This window comes from Neopsephotus bourkii, unplaced genomic scaffold (genome assembly GCF_033783945.1).
Source record: "Neopsephotus bourkii isolate Nb327-2 ecotype Australia unplaced genomic scaffold, CSIRO-AGI_Nbou_v1 NB_1630, whole genome shotgun sequence".
Classification (NCBI taxonomy): Eukaryota; Metazoa; Chordata; class Aves; order Psittaciformes; family Psittacidae; genus Neopsephotus; species Neopsephotus bourkii.
Window position 1 is genome coordinate 1,180,774 of NW_026902105.1, and position 23,183 is coordinate 1,203,956.

At 38.1% G+C, this 23,183-nt stretch overlaps 1 protein-coding gene across 4 annotated transcripts in view; it reads right to left on the reverse strand.

Moving 5' to 3' along the window:
- The window catches only part of STK3 (serine/threonine kinase 3), a 126,722-nt gene that overhangs the window by 38,918 nt on the left and 64,621 nt on the right, over positions 1 to 23,183 (reverse strand). For 3 of the 4 annotated variants that reach the window (XM_061373210.1, XM_061373207.1, XM_061373208.1), the window contains exons 9-10: positions 13,873 to 14,065; positions 6,326 to 6,501 (exon numbers count right to left, since the gene is read on the reverse strand). In XM_061373210.1, the coding sequence (XP_061229194.1) occupies positions 6,326 to 6,501; positions 13,873 to 14,065 (369 nt within the window). The remainder of the gene's footprint in view (positions 1 to 6,325; positions 6,502 to 13,872; positions 14,066 to 23,183) is intronic. The other variant, XM_061373209.1, reaches the window with a different exon arrangement.

A 23,183-nucleotide genomic window follows, 5' to 3' on the forward strand; every position in this document is an offset into this window, starting at 1 on the left:
ATTAGACATTCTTCTTACTGTCCAACTTCAAATAAATTGCTGCAGTTCAAGCCCGAGTTCTGGTCTTACCTTCAGAGCACATGACAGTAAGTAAAAAATCTTTAATTGTGTTTTTTACACGTAAGAATGTAAAAGGCTTTTTTGCCTAGAAGGGTGTTTTCTGTGCCCCTTTAGGGTACAGAATTCATATAACCTTTGTCAGACAGCACAATTCATCTTCCAAAACCGGAGAAGTACAGCCTTGACACTTTGGCACAAATGACTCCATGATCAGAGTTACAGCTTTAAAACAATCCTACAATTCAAGATAAACAGAAAGGACTGACTCCATTTACAGCCTAAATAATTTAGTTACATAAACAAATACATTATTAGGGATGAATTATTTGCTTCTATGCTAATATGGGAAGGGACATGTTCAAAAGAAAGTGGATCCTATATTCAATACTAGTTGGAAAAACACTCTGCTCAGGTAGTGTATTCCCCCATCTCTGAAGGAAAAATAATTCTCCTTTTGTGGTCAGAACATACAAACGGGATTTAGTTCAATCGGTCAGTCTTTGAAAGACAGTTAAAAAAAAAAAAAAAAGAAAGAAAAAAAAGGTGTAATAGGTTTATCCATTCTCTCTCCCTCAAGGAAAAAACAAAACCAAACCAAAACAAGCCCAAACTACCAATATTATATTTTTAGCCTGTATGTCAGGGTGGCACAATCTCCCCTACTGCCTGCCTGAACATAGGTCTAACAAATCACAGCCATGACCTGCAAACCATCTGCAGTGGATTCCTAATACAAGTATCTCTCCCACTGCATTTCCCCACACCTTTAATTTTTTTTAAATGACCACTGAATGCACAAGAAGCTTCTGTAACAGCTGCCTGTTACAAGAGGGAAAGAAAACCTCCACTACTGAGGTTCACACTGTCCTCACAAAATAAGCTAGATAAAGCGTATTATCATCATTATATTCATTTTATAGCCTCTCTTCTGTTAGCCATGTCTGAACTAAAATGAATGAAATTCCGTATGCTGACTGTCAACACCAATAATATTTGTGTTTATCTAATTTGCTTACAGCCCATGCAAATCCAGAAACCCAAGTTTTGTATTTGCTCAGTTAAGAAAACAGTCTTCCTGTCAGCATCTGGAAAGGCTTCATGATACTCAAGCAACTAATTAAAACCAAAGCAAAATGAATATACGTAAATATTTCATTTAAAATTTCCAAATTACTTAGAGCAGAATCTGAAATGATTGAAAATAGATTAAATACTTGCATTCCCATTAATTATAAAGAAGACTGTACCAAACAAACTCATCTGCTGCTTAAATAAAATCAGAGTAAACCTAGCCAAGGTTTTGGACAAAAAAGTATTTCCAACGACACTAACTCAGCCTGACTTTATTACTGAAGTTTTAATTAAATTCTATATGGTCTTCAGTCATTTTATGGTACTTACTTTCTTACTGAATTGTCACATTATGTATTAGGAATGCTAACTAAAGCACTCAGTATCTGCAATACTATTATTTCATTATTATTATAATCTAACGTATTTGTTCTGTTTGAAAATCAGGGAAATATTCTGCCTAGGGTAACAGATGGCTTTTTAAATTTTGTTGCTATTCCAAAATCTTTAAGTCACCCAAAATGCATCCACTTAAACATGATACTGCAGTTATTGCAAAACATGATCTACATGTTCACTGTTTAATATTTAACAATCTGGATACCATTCCTGTTTGGAAATAATTCTACTAAAGACAGAAATCATTGCCCTAGCATTGCTATAATAAATAGATTTGCCTTTTTACAATTTATCATGTCATGACAAAAAGTAAATGACTCATTTAAAATTAAATAATGTATTCAATCACTGCAAATGAAGTTCAGCAACTCATTCTGAGCAATGTTAATTATACAGGTTTATCAATTACATATCATTTCACTGTAGTTCTTGTAAAACCTTTGTTAACATCATGTCCCACACTAACACACATTCCTAAGGGGCAGAAGGATTTGCAAAGCAATTTTACCTCTTAACCCCTTTATATCTTAATGAGATGTAAAATGTCATGCTGTAGTAAAAATGTAAGCAGCAGATTCTTTAACAAGACGGACACACTGTACATCAGCCTAGAAAGCTAAGATTTACTCGTTTATCTACACATGATAAAAATTTTGGGCATTTCTTGCTTTTTAAAAGTTCACCTTTTCTGGTGAAAAAAATCTTCTATAATGCCCATAAAAATGTGACAAATACTACATAAAATACCACAAAATCTTCAATGGTGAAAGACAAAAAGAAATTTGAGCAAGCTGCTTCAACACCAGCAGTTACACTCCTCCTTTAGTACACAGCTCTCTCCAGCACGCACATATCTCACGGAAAACATTCCCCACAGAAGGAACATAGCTATTGTAACAGCAACACGGTCATATGAATGCATAATATCTATAAAAAGCCAACTCTTCTTAAAAGGACTGATCACTTAGATGGTCGAAACAAACACATCATTTGCCTTTAGCCGGCATCCTGATCCAAGCTGCTGAAGGGTGAGTGAAAACTGAAAGTTGGCCCATTAAACAGTTAAGCCTTATTATGAAAAGCTGCTTATACCATGCATCATTACATTTCTATGAATATCATACCCATCCACTGTATAGCTTTACCGCATTTTTACTTATTCAAGGAAATTATGCCACTTTTCCTCACAATGAGTAATATCTTGTTGATTAGACTTACTGGCATCAAGGTTTGCTGTGAATAAAACTATCACATAACCCCAAGAAAAACTGACAGAATAAGGGTTAAAAACATTGCTTTAATTTTGCCATCTGCTGCATGCTCCTCAAAAATAATGAAAATGTGCAAAAGAATTGCCTATAATCTGAGAGAATTCATTGAAAATTAAAATCCCTGATGATACTTGGGTGTGAAACAGAGATACTGAAAGTTTAATATAAAAGCTGAAGTTTGAATAAACATTAGTTCATTATTTTTTTAGTAAGATTTATATCCAATCAGAGCTTCAACATTTCCATTACAAATGCTGAAGTGGAAAAAAAACCCAAACCAGAACATTTACAAACCCTTCCTCAGAAATATATTTCTGTAAGAGTCACTGATATCAAAGACCCATATTTCTGATTTTAGAATTTATCATGAGACAACAAAAACGTAATAAAAAGCTGCAAGCAAAGATCGGGGGGGGGGACACGACACAAAATAAAACCACAACCCTCTGCACATTTCTTGTCACAGAAAAAAAAAAAAAAAAGCAAAAAAGAAATGTAGTGTAAGAGAACTCCTATGCATGAAAACCAGCACCTTAATCCTGAAGCTTACATAACAGGATAAATTTGGAATAATATAACATTCAAGGTGACTACAGTACCAGAATTAAGTCTAGTTGAAAGTTATTTGCAATATACCTAATTCAATACTGTGTACAACTTTAAGGTCTGCAGTGGCAATTTTTTTGCTCATCAGTTCATGGAGCACAGCATCAATAACCCGCATAGATCACGCAACTGAAGCCTGCAAGACTATCAGTCAGAGATGGATCTCAAATTCCCATATAGCATTAGTGAAAAAGAAATAAGATCAGCTTTTGAATTGCAAAACAGATGTACTTCAGCAGTGAAAAACAAAGCATAAATATGAAGAAAAAAACATTGCTAAAATTACCTTTTTTTAGCTCAGATTGATGACCAAAGCATCTTATATTCTTGGAAAAGTCTTCACTTCTGTTTTCATTGGCAAGGAGGTTTTGAAAACATTTACGTCAGGGCAGAAAACTATGCCCACACAAAAACTTTTAAACCAGACCTAGTGGTAAGTTCAATTTGCATGATTTTATACATTCATTTATATACCTTCCAAGAAAAGCCTCCTGTATAATTTATTTACATTATGTAAAAGCATCAGCGAGCGTGCAAGACTAAGTACTGTATTTGCATTACATGTATTTGCCATTTGAACAAATAACTATGTATTGTTGTATCAAACAGTGAAATATAATAGCAAAAGGAAGAAATACCCCTGTGACCTAAAAGCAAACAAACTGTTTTGCCTCAAGAATTAGCTTCCAGTTCTGCAGAGCTCACCTTATATACAGAAATAAGCAAACTGGTTAGTTGAAGGGGTCTATAAAGATTTAGGTTTCTTCCTTCCCCTTCTCCCTCTGACTTAAGTGGCATTATTCCTTCTCTAGTTTATGCTGTGACACATACACTATAAACTTCTACATCTTTCCATCCTATACACTTGAATATCTCTTCTTAGTATGGCACTGTCAGTCTGCCCTGGCTCACAAGCAAAGCACTTTGTGGCTGCCAGCACTGGCATGCTATGTATGGCCAACAAGGGAGATTGGTAAGAAAGAATAATGGTATCATTCAGCAATTGAGTTTAGTGACATCCAACTTTAGCTTACCTCCTCTTCCTCATAGAAAGTTGGAATACTACTAGAACATACTAGCATGACATTAGATTTTGACCATTTGTATTTTAGTTCTAGTGTACCAAACCCTTCTTTAAATAAAATTATGGCTGCCAGCATTTACTGTTAGGATCCCTTTCTACATCCCATTAAGGCTAATTCCAAACAAAACAGAATTGAATTATTTAATACAAAAAGTTTCCATTATTTATCCCTTTCATGAATCATTTAAACACTTCCAAGTCAGCAACTGAAAACATTGTGTTGATCTCACGAAGAGTAGACAATCTATTATGCATGCTGCCCACTGATTTATCCTTTCAGAAAGTCTCTTACAGGCCACTTACCAATACTGCCACTCACTGTCTAAAATATAAACAGAAGTGTTTCTAGAATATATAAATAATAATTGCCTGTGGTTCAAACCAGCAGGCTGTTAAAACCAATATCCCATGTGACATCAGCTGCTACCAGATGCTTCACAGAAACGTATTCTTGAATGGACTATTCTGAAGCAGTACATCCATAATTGAAGAGACTTCCTAAATTCTTTCTTAGGCTGGCTTATCTATGGGAATATCTGGCTTTTGTCATGCTTAATATTCCATGTCCACTCTCGACTATGTACACTGCAAATATCTATTCACTTTGCCTTAAATCCTATTTGGTCTTCCATCAGAATAATTTTGCATCAACATGCCTTACAACATGCCTTATTAGAAAGCCGAGGACAAACTGCACATCACGTAACTTCCATTAGGCACTGGAACAGGTTGCCGAGACAAGTCACAGATGCCCCATCACTGGAAGTGTTTAAGGCCAGGCTGGACAGGGCTTTCAGAAACTAGTCAAGGTGTCCTTGCCCATGACAGGGAAGCTGGACTAGATGACCTTTAAAAAGTCCCTTCCAAGCCAAACCACTCTATGATTCTATGATTCTTATGTCTCTGACTTGCTAGACTAAGGCAAGGGTTGCCTACAACACCGACCAGACAGTTTTCTGAAGATCACAAGTTTGGTTTGATCACAAGTCTGAAGATCACAAATTTGGTTCTATGACAAATTCCTATTTTGATAAGGCAGCTTAATATGTACAAGCATTACCAACAAGTTCCATGGGATTATCCATGTAAAAATTATTCACGAATAAGCACTTACAGAATCAGGATCCTTAGCCTTTACAAGAAGAATCATTTTCCCTTGCACCTCTTAACAAGTAACAGAAAAGATAGGATGAATTTTCAATTCTGCTAAGAGCAATTTTATTGCCACTATAACCCCATTTAAATAATGGCCAGTTATTTTCCAATGAATAGTGCAAATAGTTATTTTGTTAGTCAAATATCAGGATGATGACTATTGCATTTTACAGTTAAAAAAAAGGCCTAAAAAAGCCCCACCCTAACAAAAATCTGACTTAATCAAAACTCTCCAGCAGCAACAGCATGTACCGTGCTATTTAACTGGCTTTACTCCAGTATCTTAAATTTAAGAGTCAGCTTTATGTAGAAATGCAGTAAGTGAAAACTGGGAAAAAAATCCCACACCTACAGCTGTCACCTAAAATTAAACACAACATTTTTCTCAAAATCCCAAGTGTGCTTTCAAAAAGGTGCCATGTAGTCATATTTAGCTACTGCACTGCAGTTAGGAAAATGCTTAATCTACAATAGGTAAACTAAATACTTTCATTTAAACATGTAAAAAAATTAACAAGGGTGAAAACCAGGCATTGTTATCATCAAGTCTCTAAACAGTTACCAAGTTACAGTTATCATCAAGTCTCTAACCTATAACTCAGGAACATTTTCTCTTTGCCCAATATATATATACAAAATAAACAGCATTCAAGAAATTAAACAATAAAAATATACTTACGAAATCAAAATCTCCATCTTGAGGGACTTTCCAGTTGTCAGGAAAAACGTTTTTGGATATGTGGTAAGGTTCATGTATGTTCTGATTACAGTTTTCAGGGCTTTTATTCTTGGAATCTTGTTTATCAAAGTAGTCCATGAAAGATGGTCTTTGAACTTGCGGTGAAGTAGCATTTCCTTAGTTGAAAGAAACAGGGGGAAAAAAAGAACAACAAAAACCTTTAAAACTATTTACAGATTAAAGATTTACTGCACTACAAAAAATAAACTCCATTTATTAATTTTCTTGGATTTTAGAGAAACTAATACAGTCATCTGTATGTGGTGCAAGCCTCCATTTATCCCCTGAGGATTTTTGGTATAAAAGCTCATAGTCAAAAAAAGATATTTTTGTAGCAAGATACAACGTGGAGAAATGTTCAAGACATTTCAGACTTGCACACACAAATATTATTAGAAGTTACTTCATGCAATATCTATTTGTTGTTATAGAGACCTAATAACACAAGGTGCTAAGCATCCCTTTGGGTGCTGAATGCCCCTAACTTCAAGGCCTAGTCTACAGGCACTTGTAAGAAAGCAACAGTTCCATCAGTCTCACCAAAGGTGTGACTGAAAAATTATTTAGAAAAAGCACTTGAAAAAAAACCCAACAAAAAACCAAACACATAAACGGTGCCTAGAAACTGCTTAATTAAATTTGCTGCCAATAGGGATTCTCAGCAAATTATGGGATCAGACTCTACGGATGGCTGCAAAGCACCCTATCTTCGTGTTGTGGAAGCCCTGGGGGATTTCTGTCATCATCTACACAGCTGCAAAAGCTTCAGAAAGCAAACTGAGATCAGTGTGAATTCTCATTCTATTACCCCTTTCATGAAACTAATTATATTCTTTAAAAAAAACAACAAACTCTACAACCCTAAATCACTGAAATTTGTTTTCATCTGTGGGATTTCAAAGCAAATTCATTACTAAACAGAACAATAAATAACACGTAAGAAGTGCTTTAGTAGTTCTACATAACTGTTACCTCAGAGACTATATTCTGCATAGCATTAACTCATGAAAAATGTACTTGGTTGCAGTGTAACACATTCTGCATGGAGAAATATGAAATACCTTTGCACAAGTAAAATATGAAACAGGATGAGAGATGTAACTAAGCTGGAGGGAAAAAAAATAGGAATTTTTGTTTGAACTACTTGTTTTAGGAAGTGAGAAGGTAAACCACTAGAAATATCTTTAAAGTTTGTGTTTAACGTGATCACCAGGATTGCTGATCTTCTCACCTGGCTTTACATTTGTTTTTATTAATTCATTAAGTGGTTGGGGTTTCCCCCCCTCCTCTTCCATCACATCTTCCCATTCCCTCTGTCTTAAAATTTTTTAGATTCATTCTAATTTTGCTTCATGATTAATAGTGACCTATTTATTTCATTAATGCTTATTCTTGTACTCCCATCTTTTATAGCATGTGGATTTACTTGTTCTTGTCTTTCTGCTTTTCCTACATTATTCTGTTCTTGTAAGACTTTGATATGCACTTGACACCAATTACTTCCATTCAACTCCACGGTGATTCCTCTATTTAGTCTGCCATGTTTCCATATACACCTTCTCCTCCTCACGTTTTTTTTTTTTAGCTGTTTTGTCTCTCAGTTGGTGCCATATTCTTTTCTAATCCCAGATCTTAGCTATCTCTACTCACAATCTTTTAATTAAGGACAACCACAACCATATAAACATTCAGTGTTGAGTTTAACAGACCACATAGCAGACATCTCTCCTCTACAATCTCCAAGTCTGCCCCACTGAACTCAAGATCACTTGAATGAGGTTCCTGGATCTCTCAAGTCCAGGACTGTGAAGGGATGAGAAGTAAAACACAGGGATGCCAAATAACTACAAAAATAAGCACTAAAGGGCAAAAATGAAAGAACTTAGACTTTAGCAAAGCATACATTTAGAAAACCGATCCAAGAGTAGGTAGCAGTATGAAGGAGGTGGAATTAAAAACAGAAATACAATGTGTTTCCTTAATAGAAACCTTTTATTATTTGCTGATTGCTGCCTAAACCCCCCAAAAGTATTTGTACCAAAAAGATAGGACACCACATTGTTGGCCTTTCACAACCAATCTTTTTCTTCTGCTGAGATGGCTGAACTTGTTTATAGGTACGTCTCAAGGGTGAAGCAAGATTACCAGTGACTCTGTTCAGAACTCTTCAGTATCAAAATGTTGGCCCATTACAGGTAAGGTAGCCTCTCTCCTCTCATGTAACAGAAAATACTAAAGATTTTCCAAGTGCCACAATCAAGTTTTAGAGCTATATCTTCCTTATATATAGAGCTATATCTTCCTTATATAAAATAGTAGATTGCTTACATACATAAACCCATCTAATCCTTCCAAATTCCTTGCTATCGAATACATATTAAGGAAAGTGGATCAACAGGACTGAAACTATTCCAAAATGAGCAAAGCACATTTATTTTTCCACTGTCAGGATTTGTTCTATTTGTTTCGGTAAAAATGAATTAAAAACTGTTGATTTCAGTTCAGCATACAATTAGTTAACCCATTTAAAAGAGTAAGAGCTGCTTACCTTCACTGTAAATATAAAAAACTCACACACAAAACCAGAAATATTTTGCCTGCAAAACGATGGGACCAGAGGTGTTTCAAAGTTTTTTGTCCCCCATTGCCAGAGTATACTGATGTAGGTTACACTTTATTTGCAAAATATAAGGTTATTAGAAGATCATTTTGGTCTGAAAGCACTTCTAACTTTGATGAACAACAGACTAATGGTTGTCAACAGCCTTGCAGAAATTAAGAAATTTAAAAGTATAATATGTAAAAATTCCCTTAAGGGCAATTAATTCACAACTATCCAGTAAGCTGCTTTTTACAGAAGCTATGTATTTGCCACAAAAAACCTGCAGCACAATTAGTATCAATCCACATTTCCACTGAAAATCATTAGTGCAATAAGCTGTTCCAGTCTAGGAGCATTTAGTTTTTCCAGTTGCTCTCATTTTTCTTTACTCTTCAATAAAAGAAGATCATATTTAGAAATGTTTGCCATGGTTTCAACACTTTAAGACCATCAATCTACTTTTTTCTGAATCACAAAGAAACATTAGAAGAAACTAGACCACCAGTTCCTTAGGGCAGAGCAGCTGGGAATCTACCAAATGATGTATCTAAGAAACATTTGACTACTGAGAGCTGTGTAACAAAGTGATTAGCAAATCTGCAGTTTCCACATCACCGTGACTTATACACTCAAGTCTTGATTCGAATTCAGGCCTCAGTCAGTCTTTTGTTTGTTTCTTTTATAATACACTTACTTATCAAAGATAATTGCAACTGGCATTTAAACAGAAAATTCACATATTTTTCAACCAACTGAAGCCCTCACAGACTTTTGAAGGACTATGAACTCAAGTTTAAAGAATTTTTAATGAGGAAAAGAGTCTGCTGCACAAAACATTGCTTTACTTCTTGAGAACGAGACTTGTAAAACTGGTTTAATAACTTTTGTTCTATTTTTCCACTTTCTGGAGAAAAGCAAAAAATATTCAATGACACTACTATTACAAACCCATTAGTCCAATCCAGCTGAGTTATACTTTATTTCTGCTTTCAGCAAAACAAAGAAAATCCATGTTAAGCTAGCATTTTGCAACAGCTCTTGAAGCAGAATTGCCAACATGACAATGTTCTTTGGAAAAAATACACATCCCCTTGCAAAAGATGCCACTAGTAGTAGTATAAATGAACAACTTTACTATCAATCACAGAAGAGGCCTCAAGGACGAACAGGCTTGGAAACATACATCATCTCTTTCCTTATAAATAAGAGTAAAGCCCTAGTACACCTGCATACGGCATCAAGCAAACCATCTTAACGTGGGCACAGTAAACATGCTTGAACAAAGCTACATCCATGAAATATCAATGCCCAGACTACACCACCACTGAAATCTGCCTGTAATTAAACTTCCTTGCTGAACTCCTTTAGGACCTGGGTCACAGGTTGTTATAAATAAGTTTTGTTTCTCAGTTGAAAAAACAGTTGTGGTACTTAGGCCTTTCTAAGGTTTAAGGAAGCATCACTCCAAACCTAACCAAGCATCCACTTCCTACCACAGAGGACACTGACTTACACTATGGCACAATCTCTTTCACTGAAAGCACTGAAATCTCTAAATAAATAAACACAAACAACTCATGAATTCTCCCTTCAAAATGTAGTTTCCACAGCACAATGTGGAATGTGATGTTCCACAGCACGAAGTCCTTGGCTGTAACCAAGGACCCGGTAATACAGTAATACAAGAAAGTTCAGTGAGGAAGTGCTAGAACCAAACTTGCTACCAGCTGAACAATAAAACTATCACATGCCATCAGGCTACCTCCAGTTTGCTGGCTTTCCTTTGCTGGTGTAACAGGTTTTGAGACAGCTCACACGTAAGGGAGGAGGGAGGGAAAGGAAGCCTGCTGCCCCAAAGATCATGTTTTTCTGTATGGTAAGAAGGAAGAATGGGTTTAGGAAGTATGCTGACTAAACCTAAACCATTTCATGCCTTACAGGGAAATAGTAGTAATACAAAAACCTGGCCACTTTTCTATATTCTGTCAAATGCCACCTAATTAGTCACTATCTTCCTCTTTTAACATATTCATTACCAATCATGAACTACGTAGTAGCTTCACTGAAGTCTGAAGCAACAGTTAGAATAAGTCCAAATGGCAAGAGGCAACCTATTTGCCACCCCAAAGCAGACAGCAAATACAAGTTTAAAAAATGCAAAACCAAACCCAACCAGAAGCGGGGACAGCTTTACGCCCCATCCTTGGCAGTGTTCAAGGCCAGCTTGGACAGGACCTTGAACAACCTGGTCTAGTGTGAGGTGTCCCTGCCCATTGCAGGGGGGTTGGAACTGGATGATCTTAAGGTCCTTTCCAACCCAAACCATTCCATGATTCTATGAGTGTTAATGAAAGAGAGAAAACTGAATGATCAGAAGTACTCTCTGGTGTATGAGAAAGCCCTAACACTAAAACTTGCCAGAAAGCCACAAAGGGAATGCAAGGAAGCTGGTCTGAACACCAGTCTCTGAACTGAGATATGAAAAAGCTTCTACATGAAAACAAGTACAGTGAAGGCAGCTGAACAAAAGCAGTACTTACATCAATCCCACTCTTTCTTCCACTCCACATTAAACCTAAAATTAAGCTCTGCCTCCCACCTCTCTGTATTTTGCATTTTCTTCCCTCTTTCCAGGTACATACCACATGGTCTCTGCCCAGAGCGTGCACAGGCATACTAAGCAAGAAGGCATGAATGTTTTTTATTGCTATGCTGTATATTATATGTTGGGGTAGGATGACAGGCCTGTTTTTGTTCCAAATCCCAATTTTATCTGGGCACAATTCCCTATTTGTGAAAAAAAATGTGGTTTTAGTTATTTTCTGTCATGGCTCCCAGAGGCCTCTAAGCATGGGCACTTATAAATAAAAACTTATTATTGTTTCTTATTTTGTCCTTGAGCAGCAAAACAAAAGGCAGAAGGAAACAAAACATGAAGCTAAACACAAGAGCAATTGAAAAAAAAGTTTGTCATAAATATTCTGTGTCTCTAGGAAGGAGAGCTCTCTAGTTCCCTAAGTTTATTTCTCCAAGCTTCGTGCTTGCAATGTTCTATTATTCAAAACTATCAAAGAGCACTTTTGAGCTACCTGTTCTGATTTATTACAAATCAAATCACACAAACATCTAGAAGATGCCCAGCTTGCCTATAAAGTTATATTATATATTGGTATATATTGGAGTATTGTGTGCAGTTCTGGTGTCCTCAACATAAAAAGGACATGGAACTGTTGGAACAAGTCCAGAGGAGGGCCATGAGAATGATAAGGGGACTGGAGCACCTCCTGTATGAAGACAGGCTCAGAAAGTTGGGGCTGTTCAGCCTGGAGAAGGCTGCGTGGAGACCTCATAGCAGCCTTCCAGTATCTGAAGGGAGATTATAGGGATGCCGGGGAGGGACTATTAATTAGGGACTGTAGTGACAGGACACGGGGTAATGGGTTAAAACAGAGGAAATTTAGATTGGATATAAGGAAGAAATTCTTTACTGTAAGGGTGGTGAGGCACTGGAATGGATTGCCCAGGGAAGTTGTGAATGCTCCATCCCTGATGGTGTTCAAGGCCAGGTTGGAGAGAGCCTTGGGTGGCATGGTTTAGTGTGAGGTGTCCCTGTCCATGGCAGGGGGGTTGGAACTAGATGATCTTAAGGTCCTTTCCAACCTTAACTATTCTATGATTCTATGATACTATGATTAGGAAAAAGCAGACAAACTGAAATCTTGTGTCTTTGTCAAGCCCAATGAAGCACAAAATCTGCATCTGCCTTTCATGAGAGCAGGGATCTGTATGTCCCTTCCTCATGACATTTATTTAGGCAGCTATTGCTGCTGTTTCAGCCAACAGCACATGCAGAACCAGAGGATGACCAGCTACAGTGGACATGATTTGTATGTATTATCAGCTGAGAGATGTAGAGGTCCCATTCTTTAATTATTTTTAGGTTTTAATCAATGGCTCTCTAACACAAAATACAAGAAATTTCAGCAAGTAAGTGCTGGAACCAAACGTGTTGCCTGACAGCTGAATTATGAAACTATTGCTTGCCATCAGGCTACCTCCAATTTACTGGCTTTCTTTCATTAGTTATAGGTCTCAAGGAAACCTGCTGTCCCAGACTTTATATATTCTTGTTTGACAAGTAGGAAGAATGGGTTTAAGAATTATACGGAGCAACTGTCAAGGTATAGGAAGGTAATTCACTTTCTAACTACAGACTGTTACTGGAATCAACTCAAAATTCAAAATAACATTACATTTTAAAACCAATGTCTCCAGCAGACAAACAGGACATGGGTAAGAGACAGCAGTGCAAACCTAATGACAATTCTTTGATTTGTCTGGCATACAAACAGGTATTTGTTCCCAGCACATATAAAAACCACATGGTTAGTGTGGTATGATCTGGTATACTACTTATATAGAACTTGCTTATTAAGCCTGAAGTAATTGTCAGGGTGCACTGAAACTGCACTAAATCCTACTTCCACCCTAAGAATTACTTTATTATCCTCTACACAAAATTGCCTTATAATATCTTTTCCCTTTTATTTTTTCCTGTCATTTAGCTTTTTTGTAACTTGAAATTGATGAGTTTGAGATCACTTGTAATAACACTCCACTAGCCTCCCAGTTTAATAGGCAAATATTCTGTTTCAGCCTGAAAACAAATTAGAGCACATACTAAAGTGTTTTCATGAGGTGAATCATCCTACTTTAACGACTAAACAAAAAGGTACATTTGCTCTTATTGCTGAGAATTAAAAAAAAACCCAAATCACAACTATAGCCTCACCCCCCACCCCCCAACAAAAGCCACTGATGATGCAGCATTCTCGTACAGTATGAGAAAACGCATTACTGAAAGGAAATTAAATAAACAACATACTTTTCATGGTCCCATCTTCTTCTTCGTCATCATCGCTATTTATTACCATGGTCCCTAAGTCAGATTCTAACATGGTGCTGTTGTGTTCAATCATTGTCTGAGCTCCTTCACTCATTGTACTTGTGGCCCTCATGGTACCAGCACTCTCTGAACTGGTCTTCACCATGGTGTGAGAGTCCAGCTCGTCTTCATCCTATAGAGAAACATTTGCCAGAATGCAAGAGATGATTTAAAGTCAACCAAACCAAAGCTAAGAAGCAATCATTTACATGCTTATTCATTAGTTTTATATCTTCATGTGACCTGCTGCTAGATTTACAGATTCAAAATTTAAAAACAAACTACAGAATAAAAAAGCGTTCCATATATAAGAAGAAAAGCTTTTTTCTTTGCCACAGATCTATGGCACGGTAAATACAACAAACAGTGGCCCACACACCCACTTCATATCAGCATCTGCTTTTTAGTATCTCAGTTATTTCACGATCCACTATACCTTCCAGGGTTCCAAAATCAGTACCACAATTTATAGAAAGTGATTTGGTTGTTCTGCAACAGACTACCACTAAAGCTTTGTGCTGATCACCCTTAACTCAGTATCATGCCCAGCATCTTACATTACACAGCATCCAGATGACAGACTCACGTTCAATTTAGTTATTGAACAATCCTCAAAAATAGTTTTGGAAGTCCACCTCAGAAACAGAAAACCGACTCTGCCTACTTCAAATACTTAGTTCTCTTTAAAAACCTGTCACCAGAGTGAGCAAAATAACTTGTTGATACTATGTAGAAGAACATTTGTAAAGAACATACTTAACCAAATAAGTGGGGGAGCCAGTACCATGAAGAGATACAGTAGCAATTTGAACCTGCCACAAATCTGAACTCTTTCCTTTCCTATTACTGCCTGACACAGCAGACAATTTGTGCCTAGTATACACATACTGCCCAAGCCAGCTACGTTGCCTGAGTGCTGTTTCCCTGATGGTTGGTCTAAGCAGATCCAGTGAGTTGTAGTTAGCAGTAATATTGATACACCAGCTCCTGAAAATTATTCAATTACATCTCAACTCAGAGACACAAAAATAGACCCAATTTTGATTATAATTTGCTGGCTAATAGCACAATATGCTGAAACCAGGATTCAGACCTAAATCTGTGAATAAAATTTAAAATGTCAAAAGAATCGTTATTTTCCAGATTATAACTTGTAAAAATATTCAAGTTCTTCATTTGCATTCCTTCTACGTTTTTTTTAGATTTGTTCTAAAACACTGTATTTAGTACCCTACCCTTAAAAAAATCATGATATCTCCAAAGATACAGACCGTTTACAGCTACAGAACTAGAAGACTGTACTAGTAAATAAAGGAGAATATTTTGGTACTGCTCCTCCTGGTGGCAACTCTTAACTTTTTCTAGTACCCCCCTTTCGGACGGCCCCCTCCCCCTGGATCTTGTGTTTTCTACAAGTTGTATTTTTATCTTTTAAACAATGGTACTCAGAAAGTAAAGTCCAAAAGCATCTCTTTGCATTGCATTTTTAATGTGGCAGAACAATTAAGCTGTTATCTCTAAGTGCTTCTTTCAGTACTGCAATACAATGCTAAACTGACTCACAACGCACTGACAGAGCACTACAAATGTGAACCTCTAACATACAGACAGGCAAACCTCTGAGTTTAAGGCACAGTTACATTTGATTTACAGCTTTGCTTGACTAATATTAACATCCACTTGCAGAGCCATGTGGCCCTAAACTTACTAAAACTAAAATCTGAAAATAATGTTTTCTTGAAGCTTAGAAGTATTATTTTGGAAGTTGGTGAAAAAATGCAATGGCTAATTTTATGAGCAAGTATGGAGTCCTATGTGACCTTTTTTTTTATCCTCTGCTCCATTACAAAAACCCGGTATTCTATTTCTTCAGTCAAATCAAGTACCTGAATTCATTCCAGTGAACAGCATTTCATTTTCCAGCTTACTATTGTCTCTCAGTAAAGAGAAAAGTTTTCTTCTAGGACTCAGAAGACTAAGATTCACAAAAGCCCACCTCAGTACTAAGACAATAGCTGTCCCAAAAAAAAGAAGTACACCACAGTTTTGATTAATAGTATTTTCCCTAGATCAGGAACGATGTACTAAGAGAGAGCAATACAAAACTTTCTGGGCCTGCACATGCCCCAGAGTAACGAATCTTATGGGTTAAGACAGATTGCTTCCAGAGCCATCACTGCAGTATTTATCACAAATATAAGACGTAGCTAATAGCAGTAGACTATTCTGGATCTGAAAACTAGTAGCCCAGGTCTACTGGGGGCTGGTGGATCTGGTCTAGTGGTTTTGGTAGGAGGCTTGCCAGACTGGTCAAGGATGCTTTAAACTAGATGTGTTGGAGGAGGGAGCATCATTTTATCCCAACACACCCAGTCAGTTGCCAGCACCTACAATAAATGCTCGGAGCAATGCAGAGATATTCCAGTCGCTCCAGCCAATGAGCTGGCTTCATTTGGAGCTCAGCTCAGATGCCTCTATACAAACACCCGTAGCACGGAGAGCACCTCTGCAGGGATATAATATAACAGGCATCACAGAAACATGGTGGGATGGCTCCTATGACCAGAGTGTTGGAATGGAAAGTTATAGGCTCTTTAGAAAAGACAGGCTTGGCACCCAGGGAGGGGGAGTTGCTCTTTATGTTAGGGATAAGCTGGAGAGTATGGAACTCTGTCTTGGGACAGGTGAGCAGTTAACAGAGAGCTTGTGGGTCAGGGTTAAAGGGAAAACAGCTCTGGGAGACATTACTGTGGGGATATGTTACAGACCACCTGATCAAGAGGACCCTGTGGATGAAGCGCTCTATAGGCAGATAGGCACAGCCTCAAGCTCGCAGGCCCTTGTTCTCTTGGGAGACTTCAACTACTCTGACATCTGGTGGAATGACAGTACAGCCCGGCACAAGCAATCCAGAAGGTTCCTTGATGTGTGGAAGACAACTTCCTTCTGCAAGTAATAGAGGAACTGACAAGGAGAGGTGCCATGCTTGACCTCATGCTCACCAACAGGGTGAGCAAAATAAAACAACAGGGTGCAAATAAAACACAGACTAGGGACAACGTGGGCCCTCTCCAGAAGCTATCAGAAGAGTTGGCTACTCTGGATTTGGAGAAGGCTGAGGTTCTGAATGACTTTTTTGCCTCAGACTTCACTGGCAAATGCTCCAACCACACCACCCAAGTCTTGGAAGGCAGACGCAGGGACTGTGAGAATGAAAACCTTAAGCCCGCTGTAGGAGAGGATCTGGTTCAAGACCGTCTTGAGAAGCCAAACGTGCACAGATCCATGGGACCTGATGAAATCCATCTGCAGGTCCTGAAGGAGCTGGCAAATGAAGTTGCTAAGCCACTGGCCATCATATTTGAAAAATCATGGCAGTCAGGTGAAGTTCCCAACAACTGGAAAAAAGGAAATATAACCCCCATTTTCAAGAAGGAGAAAATGGATGACCCAGGGAATTACAGACCAGTCAGTCTCACCTCTCTGCCTGGCAAAATCTTGGAGCAGATTCTCCTGGAAGGCATGCTAAGGCACATTAAAATCAACAAGGTGCTTGGTGAAAGCCAGCATGGCTTCACTAAGGGGAAATCCTGCCTGACCAATTTGGTGGCCTTCTGTGATAGGGCCACAGAACTGATGGACAGGGGTAGAGCAGTTAATGTCATCTACCTGGATTTGTGCAAAGCGTTTGACACTGTCCCACACGACATCCTTGTCTCTAAATTGGAGAGACATCAATTTGATGAATGGACCACTCGGTGGATAAACAACTGGCTGGATGGCCGCAAGCAAAGAGTTGCGGTCAATGGCTCAGTATCCAGCTGGAGACAACGAGTGGCATCACAGTATCACAGTATGTTAGAGATTGGAAGGGACCTCAAAAGATCATCTAGTCCAATCCCCCTGCCAGAGCAGGAACACCCAGATAAATTTACACAGGAATGTGTCCAGGCGGGTTTTGAATGTCTCCAGAGAAGGAGACTCCACAACCTCCCTGGGCAGCCTGTTCCAGTGTTCCGTCACCCTCACTGAGAAGAAGTTTCTTCTCAAGTTTAAGTGGAACCTCAGGGATCAGTGTTGGGACCGGTCTTGTTTAACATCTTCGTTGCTGACATGGACAGTGGGATTGAGTGCGCCCTCAGCAAGTTTGCCGATGACACCAAGCTGTGTGGTTCGGTTGATACGCTGGAGGGAAGGAATGCCATCCAGAGGGACCCTGACACGCTTGTGAGGTGGGCTGATGCCAACCTCATGAAGTCTAACCATGCCAAGTGCAAGGTCCTACACCTGAGTCGGAGCAATCCCAGGCACAGCTACAGGCTGGGCAGAGAAGAGATTCAGAACAGCCATGCAGAGAAGGACTTGGGGGGCTGGTCGATGAGAAAATGAACATGAGCCGGCTTCAGTGTGCGCTTGCAGCCCAGAAAGCCAACCATATCCTGGGCTGCATCAAAAGGAGTGTGACCAGCAGGTCGAAGGAGGTGATCCTGCCCCTCTACTCTGCTCTCGTGAGACCTCACTTGGGAGTATTGTGTGCAGTTCTGGTGTCCTCAACATGAAAAGGACATGGAACTGTTGGAACAAGTCCAGAGGAGGGCCACGAGGATGATCAGGGGACTGGAGCACCTCCTGTATGAAGATCGGCTGAGAAAGTTGGGGCTGTTCAGCCTGGAGAAGAGAAGGCTGGGTGGAGACCTCATAGCAGGCCTTCCAGTATCTGAAGGAGGCCTATAGGGATGCTGGGGAGGAACTATTCATTAGGGGCTGTAGTGACAGGACACGGGGTAATGCGTTAAAACTTAAACAGGAGAAATTTAGATTGGATATAAGGGAGAGGCTCTTCACTTACGTGGTGAGTCACTGGAATGGATTGCCCAGGGAAGTTGTGAATGCTCCATCCCTGATGGTGTTCAAGGCCAGGTTGCACAGAGCCTTGGTTGGCATGGTTTAGTGGGAGGTGTCCGTGCCCATGGCAGGGGGGTGGAACTTGATGATCTTAAGGTCCCTTCCAGCCCTGACTATTCTATGATTCTATAAAATAACTTTACAACTTGGATCTAGTTGATTCAAATTTTGCAAAACTGTTTAGTGTGAGGTGTCCCTGCCCATGGCACGGGGGCTGGAACTAGATGATATTAAGGTCCTTCGCAATCCTAACTATTCAATGATTCTATGACTGACATGAGATATGAAAGGGACTCCTTTGTACAAATTCTGATTCATGCCTTAAAGATTGTAAATACTGACGTAGAACTTTTACTGTGTCCTTAAAAAAAAGGTAAACTCACTGATTAAATAAAAACAAACATAAATCTCAATCTTAACCAGGAAAAAATATCAGGAATTAAAATTGAAGTGTTCTCATGCTGTTCATGAAAACATATACAAGAGTCGAAGAATAAAACCAGCTAGCTCTGGAATTAGACTGTCTGCTGTTCTCTTGTGTACAAGTAATAAACACCAAACTTGTATTGGAATTGGGTTTCTAATATACCACTGTACAGCAACAGAATGACTGTATGAGCAAAAACTCTAATATCTCTTGAAATGCTACAGAAATTACAACAAACTACAGAAACTCTGAACAACATTACAACATGAAGCAAATACAAGTAAATCATTGCCAATACGCTGCAACCCTATGGCACTAACTCTTTGGATCTCCTTATTTACCAGAATAAACTATAAGATTAACAAAACCAACCCTTAAAGCATGAAAACGCAACCAGAGAGACCTGATTATCAGGACAGCAAATTCAAAAAGACTTCAGTGGAAGCAACATACAACATTTACCATACGCTTGTACCATAAAAGATAGCATCATCACATAAGAATTTTCTCTGAACAGATGGCCTTGCACATTATACCTGAGCCTACATGATCATAGCAGTGAGCGAGCCAAGGTGATTATGGTTAATGGAGTTTTCTGCTGCAATTTTAACATTCATAGGACAAAAAGGGATGAAGACTGATAAAAAACCCAAATAAATAAACAAGACAAACACATAGTAGTAGCTTGCCTTTAAAAATCTTTTCACTATGGTTTGTGGACACAGAAAGAACACTAGATGGCACCAAAGACGGCTAACTAGCCTGCAATGCGTTACGGGAAGATTTACATGCTGGCAAAACTTAGTATCCTGTAAAATAATTCCATTTACTATTAACACCTCATCATCACCTTTGAAAAACGTGGCTGTAGTCACAGCTATCTTTTTGTAAAAGCACTGCAATAGCTACATAAATACATCATACAGCTTGGTCAAGAAAAAGGACTTTGTAAAAGTTTTTAACATGTACAATGCTCAGCTACGACCCGAGTATATGCTTAATATTGAGCACATGTCAGCAGAACAGGTCAAGACTTATCTTTCATCACAGTCAAATCCCATCAAATTCAGTAGATATATGTCAGAAAACAATAATTTAAGCTTGTTTTCTACCTCCTCCTAATTGGTACCTAGTAATAACCTTCTGTGCACAATTACTTCCCTATGTTTATTCCTCCTATAAGCAGTTTCTGGCTCTAAATTGCTGTGGATTTTAGCAATGTTGTCTTAAAAAGTAGCTTATGCCCCTTGGGTAGCTATATTTTACTTGACAAAGTCTTCATCACGTATTTCTAACTTCAAGACACTTAAAGGACTGTAATCAAAGTTAATTAGCACACACGTCAAGTGTTCTTTGGCTTAAAAGAAAATGCTATGAAAACAGAAAGTTTTAACACTGCTTGTCATGCAAAGTTACATTTATAGCAACAGATACATAGATACATCATATATATTCATGCACCTTTCAGGTGTTTGTAAGTAAATATACAACCTCCAGAAAGATACAGCCTGGTGTACCACATTTAAAATACAAAATAACTCAAATGATTCACCAGTTCCTTTAAAATAACTATATATTGTAAAAATATACAGGAATTTATTACAGCAACAATTAAGGACTGCTGTAAATAAAGGAATAATTATAGCAATCATTACTTAAAGTCTTAAAAGACAGATGTCAACTTCTCATAATTAATATATGATTAAACAAACTTTTTTATGAATGAATAATTAATCCTACATAGGGGAATAATTGATTATTGACGGCCAAGTTGTTGATAGTTGTCAACCTTAAGTGTCTATGAAAAATAAAAATGAACTACTGAAGCAGTAATTCCTTGTTTGCATATTTTAAATAATAAAGCATTCCTCACATAATAGAGACATAAAAATGTAAAAGAAAACATACAAGAAGAGCTGCTTGTTAGCTCATTCCTTTAAAGATCCACGGAAATAAATATTTAGACATGTCTCCTGTGAGCTGCCAGGCAACAAGTTACTTTACATTCCCCATAATACAGCTGCCCAACCTCAGCATCCAGTTCACATCACACTTCAAAAAAAGTACGAGAGGAGACTGGTCATGTTTAGTAATGCCTAAACTAACATTTAAACTTTGATATTGGGATTAACCTTCTGTAGAATACACCACTTGCAATTTTTGCTTAATTAAAAAAATCTGTACAATTACCTCAGTACTTATCAAAGCATGTCAGTTTGTCAGAAGGCATTCTCATCACACAAGCAGCTCTCCTAACAGGCATAAAAATCAATTCAGAGCGCGCTACTTAGAATCATAGAATAGTTAGGGTTGGAAAGGACCTTAAGATCATCTAATTCCAAACCCCCTGCCATGGGCAGGGACACCTCACACTAAACCATCTCACCCAAGGCTTCGTCCAGCCTGGCCTTGAACACTGCCAGCGATGGAGCATTCACAACTTCCGTGGGCAACCTATTCCAGTGCCTCACCACCCCAACAGGAAAGAATTTCCTCCTTATATCCAGTCTAAACTTCCCCTGTTTAAGTTTGTAACAATATTGTATCTCTCTGGAAGAACACAGACATGAAGACTATATCCAACCTGGCCATTAGTTTACAGCTGCATAATACAAAGTTTCAGACCATGAAAAATATTTACATTACAATTGACAACTTCCCACAGTATAAAACGTTCACACCGTGGTAAAAATTAAAATTAAGAATCAGTTTTAGGGATGCGACTCTTCTTCATTTGAAGAAAAACAGCCTGAATCAATCCGGAAAATGAAGCACATAACTAAAATCTTTGCATTCTCCAAACCCACCCACTCCTCCCCATTCTATCTTCAGTTATGTAAGTCACTTGTAATCCCAGTGCTCATTACAATGCATACAGATATGGCTTTAAGAGGGAATCAAAGCTAAAAAAACTTTATTAAAATATAACTGCGAGGGTTAAATCTGGTTTCCTAACAAAAGTAACATCATAGAACAATTCATACCCTTCTTGGTGGGTCCTAAAACATGTACATGTGAGTAATGAGCACAACTGCTTGTGCTTCACACAGGATATTCTTGGGGGTTTAGACCAATAAATTCAAGTCCCAAACAGGTTAACTGAAACCATTCTTTTCCAACAGTATATAGACTCAATTCACTGCCAATGAAAGACCTTTAACATTGATAGACTCCACTTAACATGACATTAGCATTTGCTCTTGCTTTTAGGTGTGACTGAATATACATTTCTCCTGGTTTGACGTCTCAGTCTGCCTTTGCACTTCTACAGTAAGGACTTCACAGTAATATCATTGGGAAAAATCAGCTTTAAAAAGTGTTATTTTTCCCAAAAATTTATGGCTAGGGGACTATTACTTTCTAACCGCACAGTGACGCCAATTCCATATACAATCTGAGAACTTTTACAGATGTTAAAATATGAATATAGGCATAGCTGTCAGTACTATTACACAAGGTAACATAGGGACTGTCATTATTTCTTTCTAGAATTGCTGCCATCATTGCACGTTGGCTTATAAAAACTTGTATGTGAACTTCGTGTAATCATGCGAACTACACACAAGCAGCCTTGTATTTCTGCAGGGTTCGGTGAAAACAGGGACATAAGGAGGAACATGTAATAGTTATTTATCTTTATACTTGAATGCTGGGCTGCTGACTTCATCTCCAACTATACCAAACTGGCACTCATATTACCTGTTGTCTCCTTCCAGAAGGGAAAGAATAAACACTCAGAAGTGTAAAAGAACTGGTTTATTGTTTTTCTGGCAGCTACCCAAACAAGTTCCAAATGAAATGAAAACCATAATCTTTGAGCTTATTTTGAAAATAAGCATTATTTCAATTTGAAGTGGGGGCTTTGGGGGATTTGCTGTTTGTTTGAGTTACTTTTAAATTACAAACACAAATATTCCAA